The sequence below is a fragment of the Poromitra crassiceps genome, assembly GCF_964638095.1.
Source record: "Poromitra crassiceps genome assembly, chromosome: 1".
NCBI lineage: Eukaryota > Metazoa > Chordata > Actinopteri > Beryciformes > Melamphaidae > Poromitra > Poromitra crassiceps.
In genome coordinates, this window is record NC_139623.1 from 96,622,402 (window position 1) to 96,649,517 (window position 27,116).

General features: G+C 44.6%; 1 protein-coding gene across 1 annotated transcript in view; it reads left to right on the forward strand.

Annotated features, from left to right (window-relative positions):
- LOC310771454 (ryanodine receptor 1-like) overlaps positions 1-27,116 on the forward strand; it is a gene marked incomplete at both ends in the record, with an annotated part of 103,636 nt that overhangs the window by 27,269 nt on the left and 49,251 nt on the right. Inside the window, 51 exons of the mRNA XM_083631913.1 lie at positions 2,388-2,580; positions 2,681-2,897; positions 2,970-3,074; positions 3,181-3,284; positions 3,839-3,922; positions 4,047-4,206; positions 6,232-6,379; positions 8,149-8,354; positions 8,444-8,618; positions 8,725-8,933; positions 9,041-9,399; positions 9,505-9,634; positions 10,324-10,484; positions 10,599-10,761; positions 10,839-10,925; positions 11,389-11,615; positions 12,276-12,720; positions 13,069-13,635; positions 13,759-13,959; positions 14,275-14,386; positions 14,479-14,622; positions 15,412-15,685; positions 15,797-15,911; positions 16,620-16,752; positions 16,846-16,940; positions 17,315-17,450; positions 17,559-17,745; positions 17,823-17,934; positions 18,058-18,178; positions 19,645-19,814; positions 19,907-20,127; positions 20,208-20,298; positions 20,422-20,562; positions 21,359-21,522; positions 21,640-21,718; positions 21,986-22,075; positions 22,169-22,309; positions 22,392-22,469; positions 22,550-22,625; positions 23,275-23,398; positions 24,238-24,353; positions 24,465-24,532; positions 24,629-24,750; positions 24,947-24,996; positions 25,138-25,198; positions 25,328-25,454; positions 25,576-25,687; positions 25,788-25,869; positions 25,961-26,091; positions 26,188-26,508; positions 26,788-27,031. Of these exons, the coding sequence (XP_083488039.1) occupies positions 2,388-2,580; positions 2,681-2,897; positions 2,970-3,074; positions 3,181-3,284; positions 3,839-3,922; positions 4,047-4,206; positions 6,232-6,379; positions 8,149-8,354; positions 8,444-8,618; positions 8,725-8,933; positions 9,041-9,399; positions 9,505-9,634; positions 10,324-10,484; positions 10,599-10,761; positions 10,839-10,925; positions 11,389-11,615; positions 12,276-12,720; positions 13,069-13,635; positions 13,759-13,959; positions 14,275-14,386; positions 14,479-14,622; positions 15,412-15,685; positions 15,797-15,911; positions 16,620-16,752; positions 16,846-16,940; positions 17,315-17,450; positions 17,559-17,745; positions 17,823-17,934; positions 18,058-18,178; positions 19,645-19,814; positions 19,907-20,127; positions 20,208-20,298; positions 20,422-20,562; positions 21,359-21,522; positions 21,640-21,718; positions 21,986-22,075; positions 22,169-22,309; positions 22,392-22,469; positions 22,550-22,625; positions 23,275-23,398; positions 24,238-24,353; positions 24,465-24,532; positions 24,629-24,750; positions 24,947-24,996; positions 25,138-25,198; positions 25,328-25,454; positions 25,576-25,687; positions 25,788-25,869; positions 25,961-26,091; positions 26,188-26,508; positions 26,788-27,031 (8,179 nt within the window). The remainder of the gene's footprint in view (positions 1-2,387; positions 2,581-2,680; positions 2,898-2,969; positions 3,075-3,180; positions 3,285-3,838; positions 3,923-4,046; positions 4,207-6,231; positions 6,380-8,148; positions 8,355-8,443; positions 8,619-8,724; positions 8,934-9,040; positions 9,400-9,504; positions 9,635-10,323; positions 10,485-10,598; positions 10,762-10,838; positions 10,926-11,388; positions 11,616-12,275; positions 12,721-13,068; positions 13,636-13,758; positions 13,960-14,274; positions 14,387-14,478; positions 14,623-15,411; positions 15,686-15,796; positions 15,912-16,619; positions 16,753-16,845; positions 16,941-17,314; positions 17,451-17,558; positions 17,746-17,822; positions 17,935-18,057; positions 18,179-19,644; positions 19,815-19,906; positions 20,128-20,207; positions 20,299-20,421; positions 20,563-21,358; positions 21,523-21,639; positions 21,719-21,985; positions 22,076-22,168; positions 22,310-22,391; positions 22,470-22,549; positions 22,626-23,274; positions 23,399-24,237; positions 24,354-24,464; positions 24,533-24,628; positions 24,751-24,946; positions 24,997-25,137; positions 25,199-25,327; positions 25,455-25,575; positions 25,688-25,787; positions 25,870-25,960; positions 26,092-26,187; positions 26,509-26,787; positions 27,032-27,116) is intronic.

Here is a 27,116-nt window from a genome sequence, read left to right on the forward strand (position 1 = left end):
AGGCTGATTGGGGTCCACCTCGCCATTGATACTCTTCCTCCAGGTGACATCATCACCAGACTCCTCAGACTGACCCCTCCGGTCCACTTCCTTTTCTTGAAGCTCTCCCACAGACCTATGTTCTGCTAGCAAATAAGACTCAGAAATGCTGCCAATTACTGTATAGTTGCAGTGATGTCATCAGTGATGTCAGTGCATGACCCATTGCTGCGCAGCAGCTATAATTTGAGTTTGTGGTTTTCAGGAAATATTATCTATCTATGAATTTGGCAATGTTTGTCTGTTTGTCCGGCCTCTGTTTCAAGAATTTTGTCCGGCTACAGCTATGCCGTTTTACATGCGATCAGGCTGAAACTTTCAAGTGGTGTAAAGAGCACCGTGCGGGTGACCTGAAGGAGCCAGATTTTTTAATTAGAGCAGAGTAATTGCCCTAAGGCTGATTGCCCTAAGGCTGAGGTTATAGTTCAGTGATGACAAGTGATGATGTCATCAGTGATGATGTCATCAGTGATGTCATCAGTCTGAGGCTCATGAAAGAGAAGGGAGAGGAGGAGAGGGAGAGAGACTGAGGGAGAGAGAGGGAGACATTGTGCGCGTGCCAATACGGCAGGCAAGGCCATGCAGCAGCCGAGCTGTGGGCGAGGCCGCACAGCGGCTGAGCTGTGTATGTGAGCTGCAGGGCCAGCTCGGCGAGCTGTAGTACGGGCGAGCCTGTGCAGTGGGCGAGCCTAGTAGCGTAGCACGCGAGATGCCTAGTGAAATCAAGTCAAGTCAAGTCAAGTCAAGTTTATTTATATAGCCCTAATTCACAAGCATGTATCAGAGGGCTTCACAGAAAGTAGGTCTAGCTAATTCTAGCTGACACAACAGTAGCAAGAATATACAGAATAAAGATAACATTTGAACAATTGATAATATAGAAAATATAGAAATGAAGAGAGAGCAGAGGAGAGAGCAGGAGAAGGGAGAAGAGCAGGGGGAATGTGAGAGAGTGATGGGATGGGGAGGGAATGGGAGATGTTGGAGGGTATAGGAGGTGGGGAAGGAGCAAGAGGAGAGAGCAGGAGAGGGGAAAGGGGGGGGAGGGGGGGTGTGGGGGAGAAGAGAGCAGGGGGAGGGAGGAGGTGGGGAGAGAATGGGAAATGTGGGGGAGGAGAGAGTGTAAGGAAGAGTATGAGAGTATAGAGGAGTATGGGAGACTATATGGAGAGAACAGGGAAGGGAGGGCTAACTGACACAACATTAACAAATTACAATAGTAAATATAGCCGCAAGCGGCGATGCGGGGTCCAAGCTTCCGGTGAAAGTTTCAAAGTTTCAAAGTTTCAAAGTTTCAAAGTTTCAAAGTTTCAAAGTGTCAAAGTTTAAACATTTATCATTTCAAGACGGTTTCACGTATCCAAATTCTTTATACAACTTTAGATCAGGGAAGTCCAGAGATGACACAGAAAAAGTTTGGGCTCATTCGGGCAAATGGCCTAGGACGAGTTCGTTTTTTTTTTTGGAAAATCTAGCAGGCTTAAATGGGTGTGAGTTATGGGTCAATACGCAAAAGGGTCTGTTATAGCGCCACCATCTGGCCAATATGGCTAATTTTTTGTCTCTGAGCAGTGGGGCACATTTCCAACCTATGTGCAAGGTCTGGCTACTGTAGCCCTTACGGTTTTTGACGTGCATGCTGTTTTAGGGCAGAATAATAATAATAAACATTACAGATACAATAGGGATCCACGCACTTCGTGCTTGGACCCCTAATAATAACATATCGAGCAATTATATGATAGAGAAATATAGACACACATCTTGCAAACGGACATATGTCAATTTCTTAGCAACCAAACTATGCCTAATTTAATTGGCTGCAAGCCTTTAGTAGTGAGTCCTTTTGCCAAATAAACACATGTTCACATATAGAGCTTATGGGTGCCTTGCTTTAGGGAAGAATGGGTGCCATGCTTTAAATAGTGGCGAAATACTAAGAGCATGGGTGCCATGCTTTAAATAGTGGCGAAATATTGGAGGGGATAGAGTGGGTGCCATGCTTTGGAGTAGAATGTGTACTATGCTTTAGAGTAGTGGGGGAAGGGGGGAAGAGGAAGAAACACCGGGAAGAGGAGAAAGCAGGAGAATGGAGGAGGGAGGGAGAGCGGGGGGATGAGGGGGAGGAGAGCGAGGAGGTGGGGAGAAAATGGGAAATGTGGAGGAGGAGAGAACAGAGAAGGAGAGGTGGGAGGGTGCAGGGGAGGGAGAGCCAGGGTAGAGGTAGGGTCTAGGGTTGGGGGAGGGGAGGGAGTAGGATACGGGCCCGGATTAGGGCGAGGGTGGGGAGAAAATCAAACTTAGCTTAACTGAACCTACATAAACAGAACTCCTCTTTGTTTCTGCAGGCCGGGTTCCACGTCACGTTGCCACGCCCAATCAGCACATCCTGGCAGCCGAAGACGTGATCAGCTGCTGCTTGGATCTGAGCGTGCCCAGTATTTCCTTCCGTATCAATGGGCACCCTGTACAGGGCATGTTCGAGAACTTCAACCTGGACGGCCTGTTCTTCCCTGCTGTCAGCTTCTCTGCAGGCGTGAGGTAGGACACTGTAAAGCATAAAATTCGATATTCTGAATACATCTTTTCTTTAATAAGTAGAGTGCCCTAAGACTGATGTAAATATATTCTTTCATCATAGGGTGCGATTTCTTCTTGGAGGGCGTCATGGGGATTTTAAGTTCCTCCCACCCCCAGGCTATGCTCCATGCCATGAAGCGGTGCTGCCCAGGGATCGTTTGCGTATTGAGCCCATCAAGGAGTATAAGCATGATTTGAACGGTGTCCGTAACCTGCTGGGTCCCACACAGTCCCTCTCGCATACTTCCTTCACCCCTTGCCCTGTGGACACAGTACAGGTAAAATCCAATACCAGCCTTGTCTTTCTCATCTTCCTCTTGTCTGTTGCACTGATTTTATTATCTTTTCAGATTGTACTCCCTGCACATTTGGAGCGCATTCGGGAGAAGCTAGCAGAAAACAGCCATGAGTTATGGGCTGTTACTCGCATTGAACAAGGATGGACCTTTGGACCAGTGAGTGTTTTTAATGTTGCTCATCTTTACCTACAGCAAAGGTTATACGGGCTACAATAACAAATATATTCTTGGCACTTTCCTTTATTTTGTAATCCACATCAAGTTTCGTGATGACAACAAGAAGCTGCACCCCTGCCTGGTAGATTTCCAGAGTCTACCCGAACCAGAGAAAAATTACAATTTAGCGATGTCAGGAGAGACACTCAAGTAAGTCAAGGCTCTTAGGCCATGTTCAGAGTAGGAGGCCAAATCTGATTTGTGAACTTTAGTGACCTAATAATTACTTTATCCAGATTGGTTTTATGAGTCTGGACGCTCCAAGTCTGATTTGTGTCACTTGTCCCAAACCACATATGGAGGTAGTTTCCAATCTGCTTCAAATGTGCTTTTGACTGATGTGTCTTCAGTGCGGACGCACAGATCCACCAAATCTGATTTGAACGTCACTCGCAACTCATCAAATGCTTCTGCGCATGAAAACCACATCACCAACGTACATATTTACTGACGCCCACGTCGTTACCATAGCAACCCATGCAGATAGGCTGTTTAGGTCTGGACACACAGATCCGACTTGAAAATCAGATTTGCGGCAGTGCGGACACACTCCAAAATCAGATTTGGGAAACCAATCAAGATAATGATGATTAATGACTTTATCAGCAAATCGGATTTGCCTGTAATGTGAACATGGCCTTATTTACTCAGCAGCATTTTGCTTTCTTCTCTCCATACTTCTTCATGTGTCATTCATTTTAAAGGACTCTGCTGGCACTGGGCTGTCATGTAGGAATGGGAGATGAGAAAGCAGAGGAGAATCTGAAAAGGATAAAGCTCCCCAAAACGTGAGCTGCTGAGCATTCTTTTATTTTTGATTCATTTTTAACACTGTTTCTCTTTTATCATGTATACAATTAACGCCTTTCTTGGTTCTTGGTCCCACTCTGATCACATGATGGTGTTCCTCAGTTACATGCAGAGCAGTGCGTATAAGCCAGCCCCTCTGGACCTCAACCATGTCAAGCTGACGCCTAATCAGAACACTCTAGTGGAGAGACTCGCAGAAAACGGACACAATGTGTGGGCAAGAGACCGGGTTCGCCAAGGCTGGACATATAGTATTATGCAGGTATCTTTCATTTCTCTGTTCCTGTAATGTCAATAAGTGGTATTGTTAATTATGACTGATTTGTCAGTTTAAACCTATAGACACGTTTCCCAGCGCTGCCCTAGGGCGGCGCCATAGCAGCCTTTCGTGTCCCCGGCTTCCGGTTAAGTCCACATTGCGTCCACAGCAGCGAGCACATCAGAAGGTAGCAGCCGAAATATCCGAACTTTTTTACAACGATCGCTAACATCAGCTACACTGTTAGCAGACGTTATTAACAATGGGTTATTCTAGAACACATTGTGCAGTGCGTGGCTGTCACAATACACAGAAACGCCTGAACGAGTAATTGGATCGACAGTGTTTTGAGCATCAGCACACATGATGCATATCCAATACCATTTCAAGTTGCAGCAACTAGATTGTGTGACTGGGTTTCCATCCAAATGTATTGCAACTTTTAATCGAATTTTCAGAAAGTCGGCAAAATAAAATGCGAAACAATGCGCGTTTCCATCCACTGATATTTTGCGAATTATAGAGCTGTCAATCACCTCGTGTTTGAGGCTGTCTGAGCTGCTGATCAGCTGCTAGACCCGATATACAGCTCTGTTAAACACATCTAACGTTATTAATTTAAAGTTTCTTGATGATCTACAAGTAGAGAAAGGTAACGCCATTTCTGGATTACCAGGTGCGACTCGGCAAACTAACGTTATAATCCCAACCCGATCTCCAAAACAATTGTAAAATAGCAACGTTTGTGGACCAACGTTGCTATGTTACAATTTCGGCTCCGAAATTGTAAAATGGTAATCCACGGAGCAGATAGTAAGTGAATACAATTTCATTCAAGTCTAGAAGTGAGTCGCCTTAAAGTTAATATCCCCGTCTTCTTCTGTTTACCACGGTGGGTATTGTGCTGCGTATTTACCATGATTTACCGTGTGTAGCCCCATTGTGTGGAGGCTACACACGGCATGTCATGTTTTGCAGTGATCAAGGCAAACTGTGTTGTTTTTGAATGGAGAGAGACCTAACGTTAGTCTGGCTGACTGTGACAGAGGAGAGGACTGTAACCTAACGTTAGTCTGACTGACTGTGACAGAGGAGAGGACAGTAACCTAACGTTAGTCTGGCTGACTGTGAGAGAGGAGAGGACTGTAACCTAATGTTAGTCTGACTGTGAGAGAGGAGAGTACTGTCACTGTAACCTAACATTAGTCTGACTGACTGTGACAGAGGAGAGGACTGTAGCCTAACGTTAGTCTGTCTGACTGTGACAGAGGAGAGGACTGTAGCCTAACGTTAGTCTGACTGACTGTGACAGAGGAGAGGACTGCAACCTTACCTAACGTTATACTGTAGAAGGAATCTCCTGCGCTTCAACCCCTCCACAGAGGGAGGTCGATGCTCTCAGAACAGGACAAAACAATGCAAACAGGTCAATGGGCCACTTCAAAAAGACTAACCCAATGAGTGAGCTGGAGCACACAAAGTCACTTCAATACATTTAATAAAGGTACAAAGAGCTAAACTGACGTTTCGACGCGCACTGCGTCTTCTTCAGAGTCAAAAACAAAACTTACCTAACGTTAGTCTGGCTGACGCTTCGGAGCTTTTGAGATTGTTCATCGCGTTGCCGTCCACCTCCATTGATTCCTCAAAATACGCTATAATCCTGCCTGTAGTTACGTTCGGCCATTTACACATATTATCTTCCCATGTGTCCACTGTCAACGGGTGTGGGATAGACACTCTTTCGTTAGACAGGAGACTCGGAGAATGATCCCAAGTTTGCATTTTTTTGGCAGTCGCTATGGCTACTACGCTAGTACGTTACGCTTCTTTGTATTCACAAACACCGGAAGAGAAATACATCTCGCGGCCGAGTCCGGAAGCAAACCGGAAGTGCCCAGGAAACGTGTCTATAGACATTTATGGGCACAGGCTGCACTAAGGTGTTGTAGATATTTTATGGACAAAATTACATTCCATTTCTACATTTGTTATTGCTTACAATATATGACTACTTTTCTTGAACAGGATATAATAAACAAGCGCAATCCCCGTCTGGTTCCTTACAACCTACTGGATGAAAAGACCAAAAAGACCAATAGAGACACTGTTTGTGCAGCTGTTCGCACTCTCATCGGCTATGGCTACAACATAGAGCCACCTGACCAGGAGAGCAGTAAGTTTGTGCTGCTTTCTGTTTGGCAGGTAGCAGGAATAATTATATTTATTAATATTTGAAATGTGTCTCAATACAACTCAACAACGTTTTGATTAAATCTTGATTTATCTTAGATTTGTTTTTGACTCTTCCTTTTTACACTTTCAACTTTCTTCCCTGAACTTATGAACATTTAAAGACTACATTTTCTTATTCATTTTTTGGGATTCTTCCTTATTTACATTTTCAACTTCCTGTTCTTTTGTAAATTGTATTTCTATATCTGAAACTTTGTAAAATGTTTAGCCCGGCATCCATTCTGCCTATCCCGGAGGGGGGTCCCCAGCTGGGGTCCATAGTTGGGCCCCTACGGTACATCGGCCCTCACAAGGTTCCTCCTCAGACAGTCACTGAGGCAATCCTGGGGATATAATTCCGCAGGTGGAAAGGTTTCCTTGCACGCACTGGGGGTGGAGGGGAGTTCCGGTGTGTCCCGGTCCAGCCTTCTCTCTCATGCCTTATGTGTGTGGGGGCGGGGGCCGGGGTGGGGGGCATCGGTGCTCTCCATCACTGGTCAAGGGATGCCGGTAGGTCAGAATAGCTTAGGCTAGGCTATAGATTAGCTACAGCCTAACTGTAGGCTGTAGACCAGAGGTTTCCAAAGTCCGAGACCATGGGCCTTCTCTCAGAAATAGCATGGAAAAAGCTCCATGAAAAGGTTGCCTTCACTCTTATTCAAACTATTAATTGAACTATAACTGAATGCAAAAATATTTCAGTCACTGAGCCTCCCCTCAAACTGTTTGAGCCCCCCTGGGGGGGCCCACCTCCCACTTTGGAATCCTCTGAACTGGAGTGTTATAGTATTCAGGCTAAAATCAGACTAGAGTAGAGTAGGACAGGGCAGACTAGGTTGTAGATTAGCTAGATTCCTTGTGTGCTAGTTAGTTCAGGTTAATGGCTAGAGTAGTCAGATTGTCTGGGTTGCTGCTCATTTGGCCTGGCCGCTCTCTGCAGCAGGATGGACAAGGCTCAAGGCTGGACATGAGTCCTCTTGCCCCCTTCCCCTGCTCCCCCCACCTCCTCCCTTTCCCTGCTCTCTCCTCCCCCACACTCCCTGTTCCCCACCTCCTCCCTTTCCCTGTTCTCCTCCCCCACATCCCTCCCTGCTCCCTCCCTCCCCACCTACTCCCTTTCCCCGCTCTCTCCCCCCCACATTCCCTGTTTCCCCCCACCTCCCCCTTTTCCCCGCTCTCTCCTCCCCCACAACCCCCCGCTCTCCCTCCCCTGCTCCCTCCCCACCTCCTCCCTTTCCCTGCTCTCTCCCCCCCACATTCCCTGTTTCCCCCACCTCCTCCCTTTCTCCGCTCTCTCCTCCCCCACACCCCCCCACTCTCCCTCCCCTGCTCCCTCCCCACCTCCTCCCTTTCCCCTGCTCTCTCCTCCCGCACATTCTCCTGTTCCTTCCCCACCTCCTCCCTTTTCCTGCCCTCTCCTCCCCCACATCCCTCTGCTCTCCCTTCCCTGCTCCCTCCCCACCTCCTCCCTTTCCCTGCTCTCTCCTCCCCCACATTTCCCTCCCCCTTTATCCCTCTCTTTATGTCTCTCTCTATCATATGATTGTTCAATCATGTTATTATTACTACTGTAATTGTTATTGTTGTGTCAGCTAGATTTAGCTAGACGTATTCTCTGTGAAGTCCTCTGAGACATGCTTGTGAATTAGGGCTATACAAATAAACTTGACTTGACTTGAATTGATTGCTGCTGTATTTGTGTTAATGTAGGTGGGCACGGGCCAGGCACCTGCCGTGATAATAAGATCCGAGTGTTCAGAGCGGAGAAGTCTTATGGTGTCACCCAGGGGAAGTGGTACTTTGAGTTTGAGGCAGTGACGGTCGGAGAGATGAGAGTGGGCTGGGCACGACCAAGTGTCCGCGCCGACACAGAACTTGGTGCAGACGAGTTGGCTTATGTCTTCAACGGCTTCAAGGTGTGAGCTAGGCTTGGTTTGCTTACTATATGAAGGTTCCCAGGCCCTCTGTGTTATGAAATTCCAACATGAATATTTGTGGTTTTCAGGCCCAACGTTGGCATGTGGGAACTGAGCCATTCGGTCGTCAGTGGCAATCTGGTGACGTGGTCGGCTGTATGATTGACCTCACTGAGATGAACATCATGTTCACCCTCAATGGAGAGATGTTGATCAGTGACTCCGGCTCAGAGATGGCCTTTAAGGATATAGAGATAGGAGAGGGTAAGAAAGGACCACTGTGGCTCATGAAATGAATCTCTCAAGGCTGGACATGAGTCCATTTTCGTTTGTGTTCTTGATCTATGTTTGTATACCCACCATTCCCCAGGTTTCATTCCGGTGTGCAGTCTGGGCATGTCGCAAGTTGGCTGTATCAACCTGGGCCAGAACGTTAGCAGCCTACGTTACTTTACCATCTGTGGCCTGCAGGAGGGGTTTGAACCCTTTGCTATCAACATGAAACGAGACATCACCATGTGGTTCAGCAAGAGCCTGCCCCAGTTCATCCCTGTGCCCACTGATCATCCCCACATTGAGGTAGACTATATTGTACATTAGCCAACTCGGTGTTTGAATGACGTTTTTCCCATTACAGATGAGTTCTATTCCTAGATCACTGCTCCCCGCTTTCCTTTGTGCTGTAGGTGTCCCGTGTGGATGGGACAGTGGACAGCGCACCCTGTCTGAAAGTGACCCACAAGACCTTCGGTTCTCAGAATGCCAACACAGACCTGATGTTCCTCAGACTCAGCATGCCAGTCGAGTTTCACGAGACTTTCAAAATCCGAGCGGGGACCACTCCGCTCACTCGCGCCCTCACTATCCCTGAGGATGAGGTGGTAGAGGTGGACCCCAACTCTGAATTCGAAGTGCTCAAGAAGTCAGCCACTCGTAAGGAGCAGGAGGAGGAGAAGAAAGAAGCGTCTGTGCCCAAGGAGATCCCTGCCATCAAAAATGGAGAGAATGAGAAGGATGCCTCAACTGAGAAGAGCAAGAAGAAAGGGTTGGTACAGTATAGATTCATGTAGAGTATGAGGTGTAGTCTACAGCAGGTAAAGGTAAACACAATATTTCTATTTTCTTTTAAATACATGTGTGTTTCTTACAGGTTCCTTTTCAAGGCTAAGAAGGCTGCATTAATCACTCCGGCACCTGTCGTTCCCACCATGCCCCGCTTAGTACAGGATGTGGTGCCAGATGACCGTGACGACATTGACATCATCCTCAACACCACCACAGTATGTCTGTCACTGTTTGATATATATTTATGAGTCATATAACATCACCCATAGCCTCTGTCTCGCTAGTTTACTATCCAATTAACATACAAAATACATGAGACATGGCCTTTCTTTTTCTTACAAAAGAGAACAAAAGGCCAGCACTCAAAAAAGTAATTTAAGTGTTTTTAATACTTAATCAAATATTTAATTATTTCTATTAGTAAATTCTACTAGAAGAATATATGCTATGTACATTTTTTGTATATTCTGTAACTTTTCTGATGTCCTTATCGTGGTACGCTTACCTGGTAACTGATTTGATTATTGAATGTAGTTTTACATTCATTCTGTATTTATACGCCATGTCCGCCTGACTCGGCATAACGCTGATGAAGGCTACCCGCTAAACGCGTACGTTGTGCTGCTGTACAAGCTAAGTATTAAAAACACCTAAAGGACTTTTTTGAGTGCTGGCCTTTTGTTCTTTTTTGTACATTTCTACCTTGCCCCTGCACCTTGACTGACTTCAATTTTGTAGTGTGCTCGCTACTGCTGTTGTTTTACTTTCTTTTTCTTAACCTAGTCTCTTTTGTTATACTTTTATTGCTTCCAAAGTTGTATGGGATTTTGATTGTTTGCATTGTGAAACCTGTTCAACTGAAATGGTATTAATTTTTTCTCCACCCACTTCCTTTCATTGCCAGTACTATTATTCTGTGCGAGTGTTTGCGGGGCAGGAGCCCAGTGGAGTATGGGTGGGCTGGATCACGCCTGACTATCACCAGTATGATTCTCATTTTGACCTCAACAAAGTGAGAAATGTAACCGTCACTGTGGGCGATGACAAAGGCAACATACATGACAGGTAGATTACTCACAGCAATAATAAAAATTCCTTCACATCATGCAAATGTATTTGCATTCAAAGATGATACATAAGCTTTGAATAATGGTTTCTGTCTTTTGCTGTCTTCTCCAGTATAAAACGCAGTAACTGCTATATGGTGTGGGGAGGAGAGTTCAGCAGCTCCCAGCAGACCCGGGTCAGCCAGGAGGATTTTGTGATTGGCTGTCTTATTGACTTGGACACTGGACTCATGACTTTCACTGCCAATGGAAAAGAGATCAACACGTTTTACCAGGTCAGAAAAGCTGCATGCTTACATACTTTAAACAGCTTCAACTGTTGTCTGCAATAAACATGCAATGTTCCCTTCAGGTGGAGCCCAACACAAAACTATTCCCAGCTGTGTTTGTCCTGCCATCCAGTCAGAATATGATTCAAGTTGAGCTGGGGAAGCTCAAGGTCAGTCACAAAGTATCACTGCTTCAACAATACTATTACCTGATTTCAACTAGGGCTGGGCATAATGGTTGAAATCATTAATATCCCGATAATCATAATGATAAGTATTTTTTTAATATCTATATATGTATCACACTGGCTCACGTAAGCAAAATCAAACCAAAATTAATGGTTTATCCCATTGAACCGAATGGTAATGTTATGTGTGATGTCAATAATAATAATAATAATAATCTTTCAAATGTTCCGTGCCCCATTTTGTCAGCTTATTTTTTAAATAAAATATGCTTGTTATCATCTATTTAGACAGCAAGAATTGTGTATTACAAAATCTCAAAATCACCATATCACAATAAAATCCCACTGCATGACGAGAATCAATAATATTGAATTATTGCCTCATTATAATTATTTAACCTTTTACTCTAATTGATATGTTCTGTTTCCTTTTACATCTTGCCAGAACATAATGCCAATCTCAGCAGCCATGTTCCGAAGTGAGCGCAAGAATCCTGTCCCCCAGTGTCCCCCTAGACTGGATGTCCAAATGCTGACCCCGGTCATCTGGAGCCGCATGCCCAACCACTTCCTGGCCCCAGAGACGGGGCGAGTTAGTGAGAGACTGGGCTGGATGGTGGAGTGCTGCGAGCCTCTCACCATGATGGCCCTCCACATCCCAGAGGAAAACAGGTCAGAGCTGCATTTCTCTGCATTTCTCTAGCCCCTAGTTCCTCATTGCGCGGCTCGCGAGACACTGGCGGCTCTCGAAGCTTTAGTTGGCGGCTCTAAGAAATTGCAAAAACAAAATATATATATATTTTTTTTTAAGATTTCTTCCCCCCTGCTCTCCCCAAAATTTCAATAAACCTTTATGGCATATTACAATACAACAATACTGGTGTTGACAGTAATAGAAGGTGCCAAATAATTCAAAATAATAAGCATTTTGCTTTTAGGAGTATTGTGCCAGCGTGCAGCGCTGTTCCAAAACGTGTCAACGTGTGTCGTTGCCTGGGAAACACACATCCCATATTACAACTGTTCTCATCGCATCCCATAATAGTATGATGATACTTGGGATGCCATTGTGAACATAGATGTGAACAGGTTAGCTAAAACTTCAGCGTCGCCAGCGACGGCCCCCACCGTTGCGGTCGGGGTACGTTTCGAATGATTAAGCCCTCCGCTGCGCGTCGGGCTCAATCATTCACCTGCCGGTCATTATTTCGCCAGTAATCACCGGCTCACAATACATTATCCCTTACCTATACAACCGGCAGTAGATTTACTTTTATGATAAAAATGTTGTTGGGTGGGCAGTTTTAACTTCTTTGCATCATTTACATGTAGGTGTATTGACGTCCTGGAGCTGTCTGAACGCATGGACTTGCTGACGTTCCACTACCACACGCTGAAGTTGTATGGCTCGGTTTGCGCTCTGGGAAACAACCGTGTGGCTCACGCGCTGTGCAGCCATGTGGACGAGTTGCAGCTCTTCTACGCCATCCAGGACACCTACCTACCTGGACCGATGAGGAGCGGCTTCTATGACCTGCTCATCAGCATGCACCTAGAGTCCGCCAAGAGGAACCGCCTGGGGACCAACAAGGAATTCATTGTTCCCATGACAGACGAGACGCGCAGCATCACCCTGTACTCCGACCAGGACAAATCACACGCTTTACCTGGGGTGGGCCTCACCACATGTCTCTGTCCCAACCTGCATTTCTCCCCCACTGGGTTTGTGGGAACAGACCCAGATATCTACACCCTGAGTCCAGTCATCCCCTTACAGGTGAGGTGGAGCATGTTGAGGTGATGTTGGGAGCTCTACTTTGTTGTTCATTGTTAAGAATCCCCAATAGCTATTCTTCCTGCATGCAGTTTAAAACCAGGATACAATAAAATCAAATATTAGGACCACTTTGAAACCACTTTTTCACATGAAAAACAAGTATAAATATTGATAAGATAAGTCACATTTTTACAGTAAACAATGATTCTTACAAGCTCAAACAAAATACATGCATACAACAGTATAAAACAAGTTAAGATTAAGCATTTTGACATCAACTTATAAAGCAAATGTCTAATAACGAGTTACTTATGCCACTAATAATCATGAGTTTGCTTGTATTTCCAGGTGCTGAAGACAAAGGCCCTGAACATGCTGACCGAGGCTGTGCAGGACGGAGGTCAGGCCATGAGAGATCCTGTAGGGGGCAGCGTTGAGTTCCACTTTGTTCCCATCCTCAAGCTCATCAGCACCCTCCTCATCATGGGCGTGTTTGACGATGAAGCTGTCAAGCATATCTTGAAGATGATTGAACCGACGGTCTTCAGTGGCAAGGAGGTAGAGGCTCTCGCTGAGGAGTTTGGGAAGTCGAAGGGAGAAAAGGAACAGAAAGCAGCCATAAAAGAAGGGGTGAAGGAGGGAGCAGCAGAGGAAGGAGATGAGGAGGAATATGAGGATGAAGGCATGGCTGAGGAAGACGAGGATGAATTTGAGGCTGAGGAAGAAGAGGAAGAGGCAGAATCTGTCGGGCCAGATAAAGAAATATTGGGTGAGACAGAGGCAATAAACGGAGAGAAGGGAGCTGAGGAAACAGAGAAAGAGGCAAAATCTGGAGAGACGGGGGGCGAGGCAAAAGGAGAACATCTAGAGGAAGGACTTTTCCAGATGAAGCTACCAGAGTCTGTGAAATTGCAGGTGCGGTTGCTCTCTTGAGACAATGCATTGAAATGACAGCTCACCTTTTCAATGTCAATGTCATTGTCAATATTAATGAAAAAAAAATCCTCACGTTTGATTAACTTTCAAATTGTCCATCAGATGTGCGCTCTACTGCAGTATTTCTGCGACTGTGAGCTGCGTCACAGAGTGGAGGCCATCATTGCCTTTTCAGACCAGTTTGTCAACCAGGTACAGACTAACCAGAGGCAACGCTACAATGAACTAATGCTGGCGTTCACCATGAGTGCTGCTGAGACAGCCCGCAAGACTCGTGAATTCCGCTCGCCACCACAGGAACAGGTACATTGAGACTTTGTGAATAAATGAATGCAGCAGAGGACATTGTACTCAACATTTATATATGAATATATGAATGCAGCAGAGGACATTGTACTCAACATTTATATATGAATATATGAATGCAGCAGAGGACATTGTACTCAACATTTATATATGAATAAATGAATGCAGCAGAGGACATTGTACTCAACATTTATATATGAATATATGAATGCAGCAGAGGACATTGTACTCAACCTTTTTTATTGTGATGTGTGAGGTGAAAAGTACCAAAAATAATCATGCTTGGCTGTAATTTTGTTTACCGTTGTGCAGGTCAACATGCTCATGAACTTCAAGAACTGTGCCGAAGATGAGGAGTCTCCCGTTCCTCATGAAGTCCGTGATTCTCTACTGGTTTTTCACAATGACCTACTGGCACACTGTGGTCAGTCCTCATCGACCAGCATTCAAAATCACACAATATTGTGAATGGCAGGTTGAGATGAAAGCTGACCTCTCTTCACATCTCACCCTCAGGTGTACACATTGAGGCAGAGGAGCAGGAGGAAGAGGTAGATAACTCTGTCCGTGGACGGCTAATTCGTTTGCTGGGGAAGGTGAGGAAATTCCGTGAGAAGAAAGTAGAGGTGGAACCTGAGCCAGAGGAAGAGAAAAAACCTGGTGAGCCTCCATTAATTGCCACCTAATTATGGAAATGCAAGTTGTTATTATTAACACATGTCACAGTAATATTTAAAAATAGTAGCAATGCAGATTATATTACACAATAAAAAACAATCTTACAATATTGTATTATATCATTATATCATACCAGTACTTTTGTCACATAGCTTTGTTTAGCTACTGTTCAAGAAATGCATTGTTTGTCAGAAAAAAATGCAATTACTGTTGCTGCATAACTATTATTTTGATTAAATTATGTGTTTCCTTGTATAAAAGCAACAATCCCCTCAGTGCTTTGATTTAGAGTAATTTTGGAGCAGCTAAGAGGGTTTTTGGCACTCCACATTGGGCTTTGCATCATGCCTAACACCCATCTTAGCTGTTCTAAAATTACTGTAAGGGTGCTTTCACATTGGGGACACAGGGGCAGAACCAAGCACACTTGTCCCAAACTGACCCCAGGTCCGGTTCGTTTGATGAGTGTGAACGTTGCGTTACAACAGTGAACCGTGACAGGGTCCACTTGAAAAGGTGGTCTGGGGAAAAATTGGGCGTGCCAACAATGGTGAGGATACACTCCAGGCGTAGTTGATGGCGCAAGTGTACTCGGCAAGTGTTCCGTTCCCGCGCACGGAAGAAATTTTGCAATGTGAAAGCTGACCAGCTGGGGAAGGGGGGAGGGGGGCAATCGTACTCGTACGTAGGGACGGAACGAAAGCAATCATTCCCAGTGAGAAAGCACCCTAAATCACTACTTCTCCCATGTATTTTTGCTTTCGCTACCAGGGACCTTGCAGGAGCTGATTTCCCACACTATGATCCACTGGGCCCAGGAGTCATTCATCCAGAACCCGGAGCTCGTGCGAATGATGTTCAGCCTGCTGCACAGGCAATATGACGGGCTGGGCGAGCTCATCCGGGCCCTGCCCAAGGCCTACACCATCAACGCAGTGTCCATTCAAGACACCATGGACCTGCTGGAGTGCTTGGGCCAGATCCGCTCACTGCTTATCGTCCAGATGGGCCCAGAGGAGGAGAGGCTTATGATTCAGAGCATTGGGTAGGTATCAGATTGATTTTACTCTAAATATCATCCCTTGAGTCCAACAAGTGAATACATGCGTGTCATAGAAACTATACATCAACTTAGTGTAACTTGTGTCTTTGTTAGGAACATCATGAGTAACAAAGTGTTCTACCAGCACCCCAACTTGATGCGAGCCCTGGGTATGCATGAAAGTGTCATGGAGGTCATGGTCAATGTACTGGGCGGCGGGGACTCAAAGGTAGTGTACTGTATGTATGGTCAGTATACAGAGAGACTGTGCATTATGTTACTAGATTTATGTTACCGTGTTACAAGCCCTGTTCCATTTGTCTGTTAGCAGGATAACTCCAAAAGTTATGAATGGATTTGCATGATAGTTTGGTGGTGGTGGTGGTGGGGGTGGTGGTGGGGGGGGGGGGGGGGGGGGGCGGGGGGGGGGGGACCACTGGGTGTGTGGCAGTGGATATGCATAAAAAAATGCATAACTTCCAAATTGATTCATGCAGCACCATGAAACTAGGCCACCATTGTGACCTATGAGCAGACAGAAGGGGAGGCAAATACTCAATTATTGGCCCAGTTCAATAACACAGGGGCACTGCAAAGCTGATTCTGGCTTAGACCCAGCCCCTGCCAATTTTTTCAACACGTGGTCCAGTGGTAGAAGGGCAGCTCTAATTGCCACTGAACATGGTCATGTGGTGTTGTGATGGTCATGTGCTGTTAATGCTTACAAATGCTTAACAGTGGCTAGAATTTGAACAGGCAGATCTCATGTCCTGTTTCAAGTCCAGTCATGAACATTTTATGCATCTCTGCATGAAATAAATTATTAACTTTTCATGTAAATCCGACATGGAACTGGCATATTGGAAATTGCATAGCATTGGCTCTAATTTTGGATCTTACTTTGATTTTAAAATATAACGTGTTGTTTCACTTGCAGGAGATCAGATTCCCTCGGATGGTGACAAACTGTTGCCGTTTTCTGTGCTATTTCTGTCGCATCAGTCGTCAGAATCAACGCTCTATGTTTGACCACCTCAGCTACCTTCTGCAGAACAGCGGCATTGGCCTTGGTGAGGGTTTTCATTCAGCTCCAGTATTTTTCCTTGATTTGTTTGAGGACAATGTGTGTGGTTAAACTGGACATTACATGCCATTTTTTTCAGGTGTGCGGGGCTCCACCCCCCTGGATGTGGCTGCAGCCTCTTGTATCGACAACAACGAGTTGGCATTGGCTCTGCAAGAGCAGGACCTAGAGATGGTAAAACACAGCCAACATGTACAAGTACTGAAGTACACTACCAGTCAAATGTTTTGATTGAATGTACTATGTTTTTCATTATCTTAAAGTCAGTTGATGTCGAACGCTATGAATCTCTTCCCAAAGCCTTTGCCTTTCAATCAAGGCAAAGGTGGCTACTTTAAAGAATACAAAATTTAAAATAGTTTTGATATGTTTAATGTTTTGGTCACTGCATGATTCCTTTCCATTCGTGTTATCTCACAGTTTTGATGTCTTTGCTATTACAGTATTCTAAAATGAAAAAAAATAGTAACAATAAAGAAAAATGCATGTCTCCAAACTTTTGACTGGTAGTGTAGGTTCTCTCTATTTGTTCACTGATGTCTCTCCAGGTGGTGAAGTATTTGGCTGGATGTGGACTTCAAAGCTGTCCAATGCTCATGGCTAAAGGATACCCTGACATTGGCTGGAACCCCTGTGGTGGAGAGAAATACCTTGACTTCCTCCGTTTTGCTGTATTCGTCAATGGTCTGGCCTGTATTCACTAGACGATGGAATATGTAATCCTCATGTCTCTATTATTTGTGTTTTCTTCCCTCATCAATACGTTTTGTTTTGTTCTTTGCCGCCCTGTAGGAGAGAGCGTAGAGGAGAACGCCAACGTGGTGGTGCGTCTCCTCATTCGTAGGCCTGAGTGCTTCGGACCGGCATTGAGAGGAGAGGGGGGTAATGGTCTGCTGGCCGCCATAGAGGAGGCCATCAAAATATCAGAGGACCCTGCAAGGGATGGCCCCAGTGTTAAGAAAGACAGACGCTTCCCAACGTAAGAGCTCTGTTCTCAGTCTCTGCCATTGTTTCTGCAGCAGAACATTTGAGAGCCAGTTTCTTTTCCTTTTGTAGGTTTGGAGGAGAAGAGCAGCACGAGGACAACAGGGTGCACCTGGGCAATGCCATTATATCCTTCTACTCTGCTCTGATTGATTTGCTGGGACGCTGCGCTCCAGAGATGCATGTAAGTTGCTGCTGCTATAATGTGTTTCCTCTCGCCACTTATCAAAGCGGTTAGGAAAGGAATAGGAAATATTATTAATATATTATTTTTTATATCGAGGAATTGATCTTTTCTCTCGTACAGTTGATCCAGGCTGGTAAGGGTGAGGCTCTGCGGATCAGGGCCATCCTGAGGTCTCTGGTTCCTCTTGAGGATCTGGTGGGAGTCATCAGCCTTCCTGTTCAGATTCCTTCTTTTGGAAAAGGTAAACACAAACGGCATCAGACTCAGACAGTTACTGGATTCAAAGTGGAAAAGTGAAAAACCTTGGATACTGTGAAAACAGGTTTATGAAAATGATGTGGTGTCAGTGTTTATCCTCTCGCATTTATCAGAAAGTGAATCAATTGTGTTAAATGTTTCATGGTCAGCAGCTCTCAGCTTTAAAGAGCGTGATGCAGGTAAAAAAAAAGAATATTTACAGTTAGGTCTCAAGATTCTTATGAAAATACCCCCAAAAAACAAAAACTAAACTAAAACATGCCCCCAGGGCAGAAATATGGAGGAAAAAGGTGGCATTATAATGCACATGTTCAACAACAAAAAATGCCATCTGTGCAGATAACACCTGTGACGACACTTGGGCTACTGTACTTAGTGTAATAATAATAATATACAGTCAATGTGTACAGCAGAAAACTTTCCAAAACACCAGATGTACGATAATTATCGTATTTGTACGCTAATTTACCGCCAAAACCAATAGCATTTCGACCCTCTGTCTGGTACGATAGTTTGACACTGCCCAGAATGCATTTCGGCATTGACGGGAGAAAAAGAAAACTCCGCTCCATTTCCCCCCAAAGGCAACTTTTTACTTTCTGTTTAGTTTGGACTCTATGGTTACTATGGCACTTTATTTTTTCAGTAGTCAAACGTAACTAGTAGTAAAAACTAGTTGACCCCCAATATGCAATCGGTTTTTCTAAATATTTGCAAAGATAATTTGGGGACCGACCATCTCAGCTCGTGTAAGCCGGCTACAGAATGGTCTGAGGCGGATAACTTTATTGTCGGAGACGGACACAAGTGTCACTCGCAGTTTTAGCTGCAGAGTGGAGGTGATGTAGGCTACTGTAGTGAGCGGCCTCTTGACAGGTGGACAGACCGGGACAGACGGTCAGCATACGGAGGTAACGTTCCGAGGGAACATTTATTGATTATTGTGTATTAAAATCGTCACAGGTGTTATTGCTAGATTTAAGGGTTTTTCTGTGCGTGTGGCAGATGCTTCACAAAAACCAGTCTAGATGCAGCTATGTGTGGGGGGAAACAAAAGACAAAAGAGAATCTTAATTGCTACATAAAAGTCCCACATATTAATGTAAAGTGGTGTCTAACCTGCATCATGCTCTTTAACTTACATGATTATACAAAGTGTGGTCGCAGACCGAATTTCAACTCATGTAAACCAACCTCCATATTCCATTTATCTGATCAGCCCGTCACGTCAGTCAAGCATGACGTCACTTATAATGTATGACGTCAGTTATGACATCAGTCTTCGCCAGTTTCATCCTAGTACGGTATATATAGCGAAGACTTTAGCTCACCTTCCTCGGAGTCTAGTGTATCTGATGGAGTGCATCTATTTCTGTTCAAGTTCCTCTTAACACTCTTTTGTAGCTTTTCCTGTATTATTCTGATTCCCTCCCCTTATCTGATGCCTAGACAACAGCATCATAGAACCAAAGATGTCAGCCAGCTTTGTGCCAGATCACAAAGCCCCCATGGTGCTGTTCCTAGACAGAGTGTATGGTATTGATAACCAGGACTTCCTGCTCCATGTGCTGGAGGTGGGCTTCCTGCCTGACATGAGGGCCGCTGCCTCTCTGGACACGGTGAGCCTGGAGCAGTTCCTCATTTCCTTGCTGTGTATACGCTGCAGTTCTACATGAATTGTAAACGTGTGTAATTGGTCTTCTTCCAACAGGCTGCTTTCAGTACCACAGAGATGGCCCTCGCTCTGAATCGCTACCTGTGTTCTGCTGTGTTGCCACTCATCACAAAGTGCGCCCCACTCTTTGCTGGCAGCGACCACCGAGCCATAATGATCGACTCCATGCTGCATACCATCTACCGTCTGTCCCGCGGACGAGCCTTCACAAAGGCCCAGAGAGACATCATTGAAGAGTGCCTCATGGCTTTGTGCAAGTGAGTTTGACTTCATAACTTTTCACAACACCAGTTGGATTTGATAGTTGGTAGTGTTTTCATTCTTCTTAATTTATCAGACATCTACGTCCATCCATGCTCCAGCACCTGCTGAGACGGCTCGTGTTTGATGTGCCCATTCTCAATGAGTATGCCAAAATGCCACTGAAGGTATGACAACTTTTTTTTACTGTTTCAAACAAAACTGCCCTTTCAGTGAGACAACAGCATCAAAATGCTCTGATGGTATTTTTTCATTAGTTGACTGCTGTTTTATTTTTTGGTGTCCTGCAGCTTTTGACCAATCACTATGAGCGCTGTTGGAAATACTACTGCCTGCCTAATGGCTGGGCCAACTTTGGCGTCTCGTCTGAGGAGGAGCTGCACCTGACCCGCAAACTGTTCTGGGGGATCTTTGAGTCGCTGGCACACAAGGTGAACTTTAGATTCAGGTTCAGATTCACTTTTATTGCCACAGTACTGTAGGTAATCAGATTACATACAAGGAAATTAACTTATTCTAAGTATGCAGCATAGCAGTCACATCAGTCATCAGAAGACAAAACAAATGCAGAATCCCCCAAAATTAAAGGTGCAGTCCAATATATCGATAAAGTGACATATAATGGGGAACGGGGTAGGTTCATGTCAGTGGGGGGATTTTGGCCAGTTGTTGAGCCGGCTGTGCTATTGGTATATTCCAGAGTCCCTATTCATGGGGGTTTTCAGGCTTTTTTTTATAGATTTTTTCCCAGATTTCTTTTTTGGGGGGGGGGGCATTTTGCCTTTATTTGACAGGACAGTAGGTAGACAGCAAAGGTGGGGAGAGAGAGAGAGAGGGGATGACATCCGGCAAAGGACCACGGGCCGGATTTGATCCCGGGTCGGCTGCGCGAAGGACTACTGTAAGCCTTTGTGGTACGCGCTCTACCAAGTGAGCCACCAGGACGCCCCGAGCCTTGTTGATGAGGCCGATGGCAGTTGGGAAGAAGCTGTTCTTGTGATGAGAGGTTTTGGTCTTGACAGACCTCAGTCTCCTGGGGAGTACCTCAAAGAGTTTGTGGCCGGGGTGGGAGGGGTCGGCCTTGATTTTCAGAGACCGCTTCAGCATCCTGGCAGTGTGCAGATCCTGAAGGGATGGCAGGCTGCATCCGATCACCATTACTTGCAATTTCAAACAGTTTTTCATGTGAGATGGTCATATTGTAATAGTTGCTTATTATGATTTCAGAAATTTGATGCTGAGATCTTCAAAATTGCTATGCCGTGCATCTGCTCCATCGCCGGAGCCATTCCTCCTGACTATGTGGATGCCAGCTACTCCTCCAAAACAGAGAAAAAGGCCTCAGTAGATGCAGAAGGCAACTTTGACCCTAAACCGGTTGAGACCACAAAGTGAGAACTTAATGACACAGAGGTTTGACTGAAATGACAAAATATGCCTTTCAGTCATATGTGTATTACATGGTCGGAGCTACAGTAAATGTCTACTGATTCTTTCTCCAACCACAGCACTATCATCCCCGAGAGGCTGGATCCCTTTATCAACAAATACGCTGAATATACACATGACAAGTGGGCTTTTGAAAAGGTAAAGTTAGGACTTTAGTTTTTTCATTATGCTGTACTGTATACTGTAAGACATTTATTTTTAAAGATCACATATCTTGTCTTCTTGAAAAGGCAAGAAAGATCCTTGAAAGAATGCTCATGTGTCTGAAAAGCTAGTGTAGTAGAGTTAAAATGGATAGAGAATAGAGAGAGAATTATCACAAGGAAGGAGCAAGCTACAGGTAATGTACTTGTTGGCATGAATGACACCAGTAATCCATATATGTATTTGTGTGTCATGTTACAGATTCAGAACAACTGGTCATATGGTGAGGTGCTGGATGAAAATGCAAAAACTCATCCCATGCTCAGACCTTACAAGACTTTCTCAGAGAAGGTAAGCTCACAGTAGCACTGTGCACTGACTCTTTTTCTAAACGTTGAGTTCATCTGTCTTAGCCACTGATCTTATTGACTTTTCTCCTGGCAGGACAAAGAGATCTACCGTTGGCCCATCAAAGAATCCATCAAAGCCATGCTGGCATGGGAGTGGACCATGGATAAAGCCAGAGAAGAAGAAGAGTCAGAAAAGAAGAAGGCAGCGTCTCGAAAGATCTCCCAGACTGCACAGGTATAGCTGTAGGATGAATGATAGTTGTGAATTATTGTTATGACAAAAGTGTTAGCTATGATGATAACTCTGTGTGTTTTAGGCAACATATGATCCAAGCCATGGTTACAGCCCCCAGCCCATTGAAATCTCACACATGGCTCTCTCAAGAGACCTGCAGGTATGGCAGTCAAAAGTTTGAAGCTTCTGTACTATGATCTTTTTATTTCATTAGTGTTCATAGTTTGTCTCTGTTCCCAGTCTATGGCAGAGCAGCTGGCCGAAAATTACCACAACACTTGGGGGCGGAAGAAGAAGTTGGAGCTGCAGTCAAAAGGTGAGAGATTAGTTTTTACAATGTGAATGTGAATGTGTGCATGTGAAATTTGCCTTTTGCCTACTTTTTATGACGTCTTTAGGAGTTTTTATTGTGTTTTTATTTTGTGTAGGAGGCAGCACCCAACCTTTGCTGGTGCCCTATGACACTCTGACAGCAAGGGAAAGGTTTTTATTGTGTTTTTATTGTGTGCAGGAGGCAGCACCCATCCTTTGCTGGTGCCCTATGACACTCTGACAGCAAAGGAAAAGTTTTTATTGTGTGCAGGAGGCGGCACCCATCCTTGGCTGGTGCCCTATGACACTCTGACAGCAAAGGAAAAGTTTTTATTGTGTGCAGGAGGCAGCACCCATCCCTGGCTGGTGCCCTATGACACTCTGACAGCAAAGGAAAAGTATTTATTGTGTGCAGGAGGTGGCACCCATCCTTGGCTGGTGCCCTATGACACTCTGACAGCAAAGGAAACGTTTTTATTGTGTTTTTATTTTGTGTAGGAGGCGGCACCCATCCTTGGCTGGTGCCCTATGACACTCTGACAGCAAAGGAAAAGTTTTTATTGTGTGCAGGAGGCGGCACCCATCCTTGGCTGGTGCCCTATGACACTCTGACAGCAAAGGAAACGTTTTTATTGTGTTTTTATTTTGTGTAGGAGGCGGCACCCATCCTTTGCTGGTGCCCTATGACACTCTGACAGCAAAGGAAAAGGCACGAGATCGAGAAAAGGCCCATGAGCTGCTCAAATTCCTTCAGCTTAATGGATATGCTGTCACAAGGTGATCATAATGCAACAGATTGACAGATTTTATTTGTTTTTGACTAATTCAATTAAATATTTAATTTGGTAACATATCATTTCTGTTTAATATTTTGATTGTGGGCTCAAGCAGATACATGTAGTATCCTCAGACGGTCTGCCAATCCAAACAATGCAAACATGATTTGAGTATGTTACAAGAAGGAAGCTGATCGCAATTAAAATTGATTGATGCAACTGTGGGGGAATGGATGCACGCACACATCACTGTATAGCAGATTCAAGTCATGAAAGTGATTGGAATGCCAAATCAGAGTGAGAAAAATCTTTCTAGCGCAACACGAACAAAACCTAGAAAATATCAAGCAAACAAATTAGACTTAATTTTCATGAAATAACTAGATAATGTCAGTGCTTTATGTTTCCATTTTTAGTAATACATTAAAGAAATATTGGGTACTTCTGTGCCTGTAGCGGCAGGCTAACAGTGGAAATGGTGTTGTACTGCCATCATTGATAAAAAGAAATGAGGAAGAAATGTGCTAATAGGTCACTGAGGCCACCTACAACTGTGACAAGGTTGTGAGAATTTATTTAGCATCTGTCTGAAAAAATTCACCCAAAATAGATTCATGGTAGCCTAATGGTAATTTGTAGGATTTATTTTTGTTGTTGTAATGTTTAACCGTTTTTATGACTAGCCTGCTCTAGTTCAGTGGGTAATGATGTTAAAACAAATTTACTACAAAAAAAGGGTTAGGAAATTTGTAAAATAAGGCAAAGGTTAATCTTTGCTTGAACCCAGCATTGGATTATATAGTTAGGACATTTTGAATGTCTTACTCTTTTTCATTTCAGGGGCCTGAAAGATATGGAGTCTGACATCTCATCTATCGAGAAGAGATTTGCATATGGTTTCCTGCAGAAGCTGTTGAAATGGATGGAAATCGCCCAGGAATTTATCGCTCACCTTGGTACTATGGGGTCTGGGTGGATAACGGATACTATAACATCTGATCGAACTGTTTCAGGGCAAGGTCTTTTGTTATAGTGATACTATCATACTCTGCCATGTGTTTTTACAGAGGCTGTGGTAAGCAGTGGACGAGTGGAGAAGTCTCCTCATGAGCAGGAAATCAAATTCTTTGCCAAGGTGAGACTGTTGTCTAAAAGTCTGGAGTGGTCACAATGTTGAAGACCAGACTTATTCCCATGACTCAACTCTTTTGTGATAACGCCTGTCTCTCAGATCCTGTTGCCTCTAATCAACCAGACCTTCAAGAACCACTGCCTCTACTTCTTGTCTACGCCTGCCAAAGTGCTGGGTAGTGGAGGGCATTCCTCTAACAAGGAGAAGGAGATGATCGCTAGGTAATCAGCCTGCACTTTTGTTTTATTACACATACATAAGCTTGCACACATACACACATGGGGGTGTATTATTTATTCCTCCCTTACTTTACCTTTTCCCTTATGATCAACTTTTCTTTTTCCTTTACTTTTTTAATTTCTATTCCTTTACTTTCCTTTCCTTTCCTTTCCTCCTTGATTTCCACTCCCTTTATAGTATCTTCTGTAAAATGTCTGCTCTGGTGAGACACAGAGTTTCTCTTTTTGGTAAGAAGTCTGCAAAGTTTCTCAACAACAATCTTTCAACTTTTTGCTCTCTTTTCTATGATACATACTGTATATCTGATGATGGAAATTCTGAAAAGGACCTGGTCATAGCAGTGTTATTGTACTGAGTGATTTTTGCAGGAACGGACGCTTCAGCAATTGTGAACTGTCTTCACATTCTGGCACGATCATTGGATGCAAGGTTATTTTTTTCCCTTTACAAGATCCATAATGCCATGAAGAGGGATATGAGATAATAATGAAATATTTGCATTTTCTCTTTCTCTCACTTTCTCTCTTTTCCGGTACTCTTATTGATTTGCTTTCTTAGGACAGTGATGAAGTCTGGACCTGAGATTGTGAAAGCTGGGCTGCGGTCATTCTTTGAGAGTGCCGCTGATGATATAGAGAAAATGGTAGAGAACCTCAAACTAGGCAAAGTATCGAAAGGCAATCAGGTAAGTGTTTATAGAATATTGCCTACTGCTGTCTCTTGATTGCTCATTGTTGCAATTGATAAAGTCTGTTCACTTTAAACCTTACAGCTCCATGATCTTGTACTATCTGCTCCCTTTAAAGCAAGTGAAAGGCGTGTCCCAGAACATCAACTACACCACCATTGCCCTGCTCCCAGTTCTTACCTCCCTGTTTGACCACATCGCTCAGCACCAGTTTGGAGATGATGTCATGTGTGAGTGCAGTGATAATATCGTCTTTCCTGATTTCACGTGGTATTTGTTCTGTCTATTTCCCCCCTCCTTACACTATCGGTCCCTGTTGCTTCCATACAGTGGATGATCTTCAGATGTCTTGCTATCGCATTATGTGCAGCATCTACTCACTAGGTACTGTCAAGAATCCACACGTTGAGAGGTGAGTCTCAGGCTGCTTAACTGATGAACCGTACAGGGATTTAGAAGTGGTAGCTTGTGAGAGATTCTGCACTTGTCTTCTGCATTTTCAGACAGAGGCCAGCTCTTGGAGAGTGCCTGGCTCACCTTGCAGCCGCTATGCCAGTAGCCTACTTGGAGCCCCATCTAAATGAGTTCAATGCGTTCTCTGTCTACACCACGAAGACACCCAGGGAGAGAGCCAGTGAGTGTGTTACCCAATCCTTACAATTATTTTCGTTTTAAAAAGCCTTGTTCCTGAATTTTGCTTCTTTCACTCTTTCTCTTTTGATTGCCAAAGTCTTGGGCCTTCCCAATGAGGTCCAGGAATTATGTCCGGACATTCCTGAGCTGGATTCTCTGCTGAAGGAGATTGGGGACTTGGCAGAGTCAGGCGCCCGTTACACTGAGATGCCACATGTGATTGACATCACTCTGCCCATGCTGTGTAACTACCTGCCCCGCTGGTGGGAGAGAGGATTTGAGAACCTCCCTGAGCTGGAGGGCCAGGTCTGCACTGAGGTCACTTCGGAGCATCTCAACCAGCTGCTGGGCAGCATCATGAAGATTGTAGTCAACAACCTTGGTATCGATGAGGCTTCCTGGATGAAGAGGTTGGCTGGTAAGGGCTGTTTTTCACACTACTATTATTATTTTAAGATTATTTTTTGGCTTTATTTTAATAGTTGACAGTAGAGATAGACAGGAAAGTTTAGAAGATAGAGAGGGGATGACATGTGACAAAGGTCCCAGGCCGGATTTGAACACAGGATGCCATGTGGTACATTCTTTAGCAACTGAGCCACTACAGTACGACGCACCAAACTATGAATGTGTCATAATGTACACCTGAGTGAATATGTTGTACACGTGATCTGACCCCATTTGCTTTCACACCTAGTGTTTTCACAGCCTATTGTGAGCAGGGCAAAGCCAGAAATGCTCAAGTCCCACTTCATCCCAACAATGGAGAAGCTGAAGAAGCGCACAGGAAAGGTGGTAGCTGAAGAGGACCATCTGCGCATGGAGGGCAAATCAGAGGGGGATGATGAGGAGGACGGCACCATACGCGATGAGTTCGCTGTCCTCTGCAGAGACTTGTATGCCCTCTACCCTCTCCTCATCCGCTATGTGGACAACAACAGGTAGAGTGACACACAAGTGAAGATGTGAATTTTGAAGTGTGAAGCTTGGCATATCAGACTTAAAACTGCAGCACTGACAACTCAA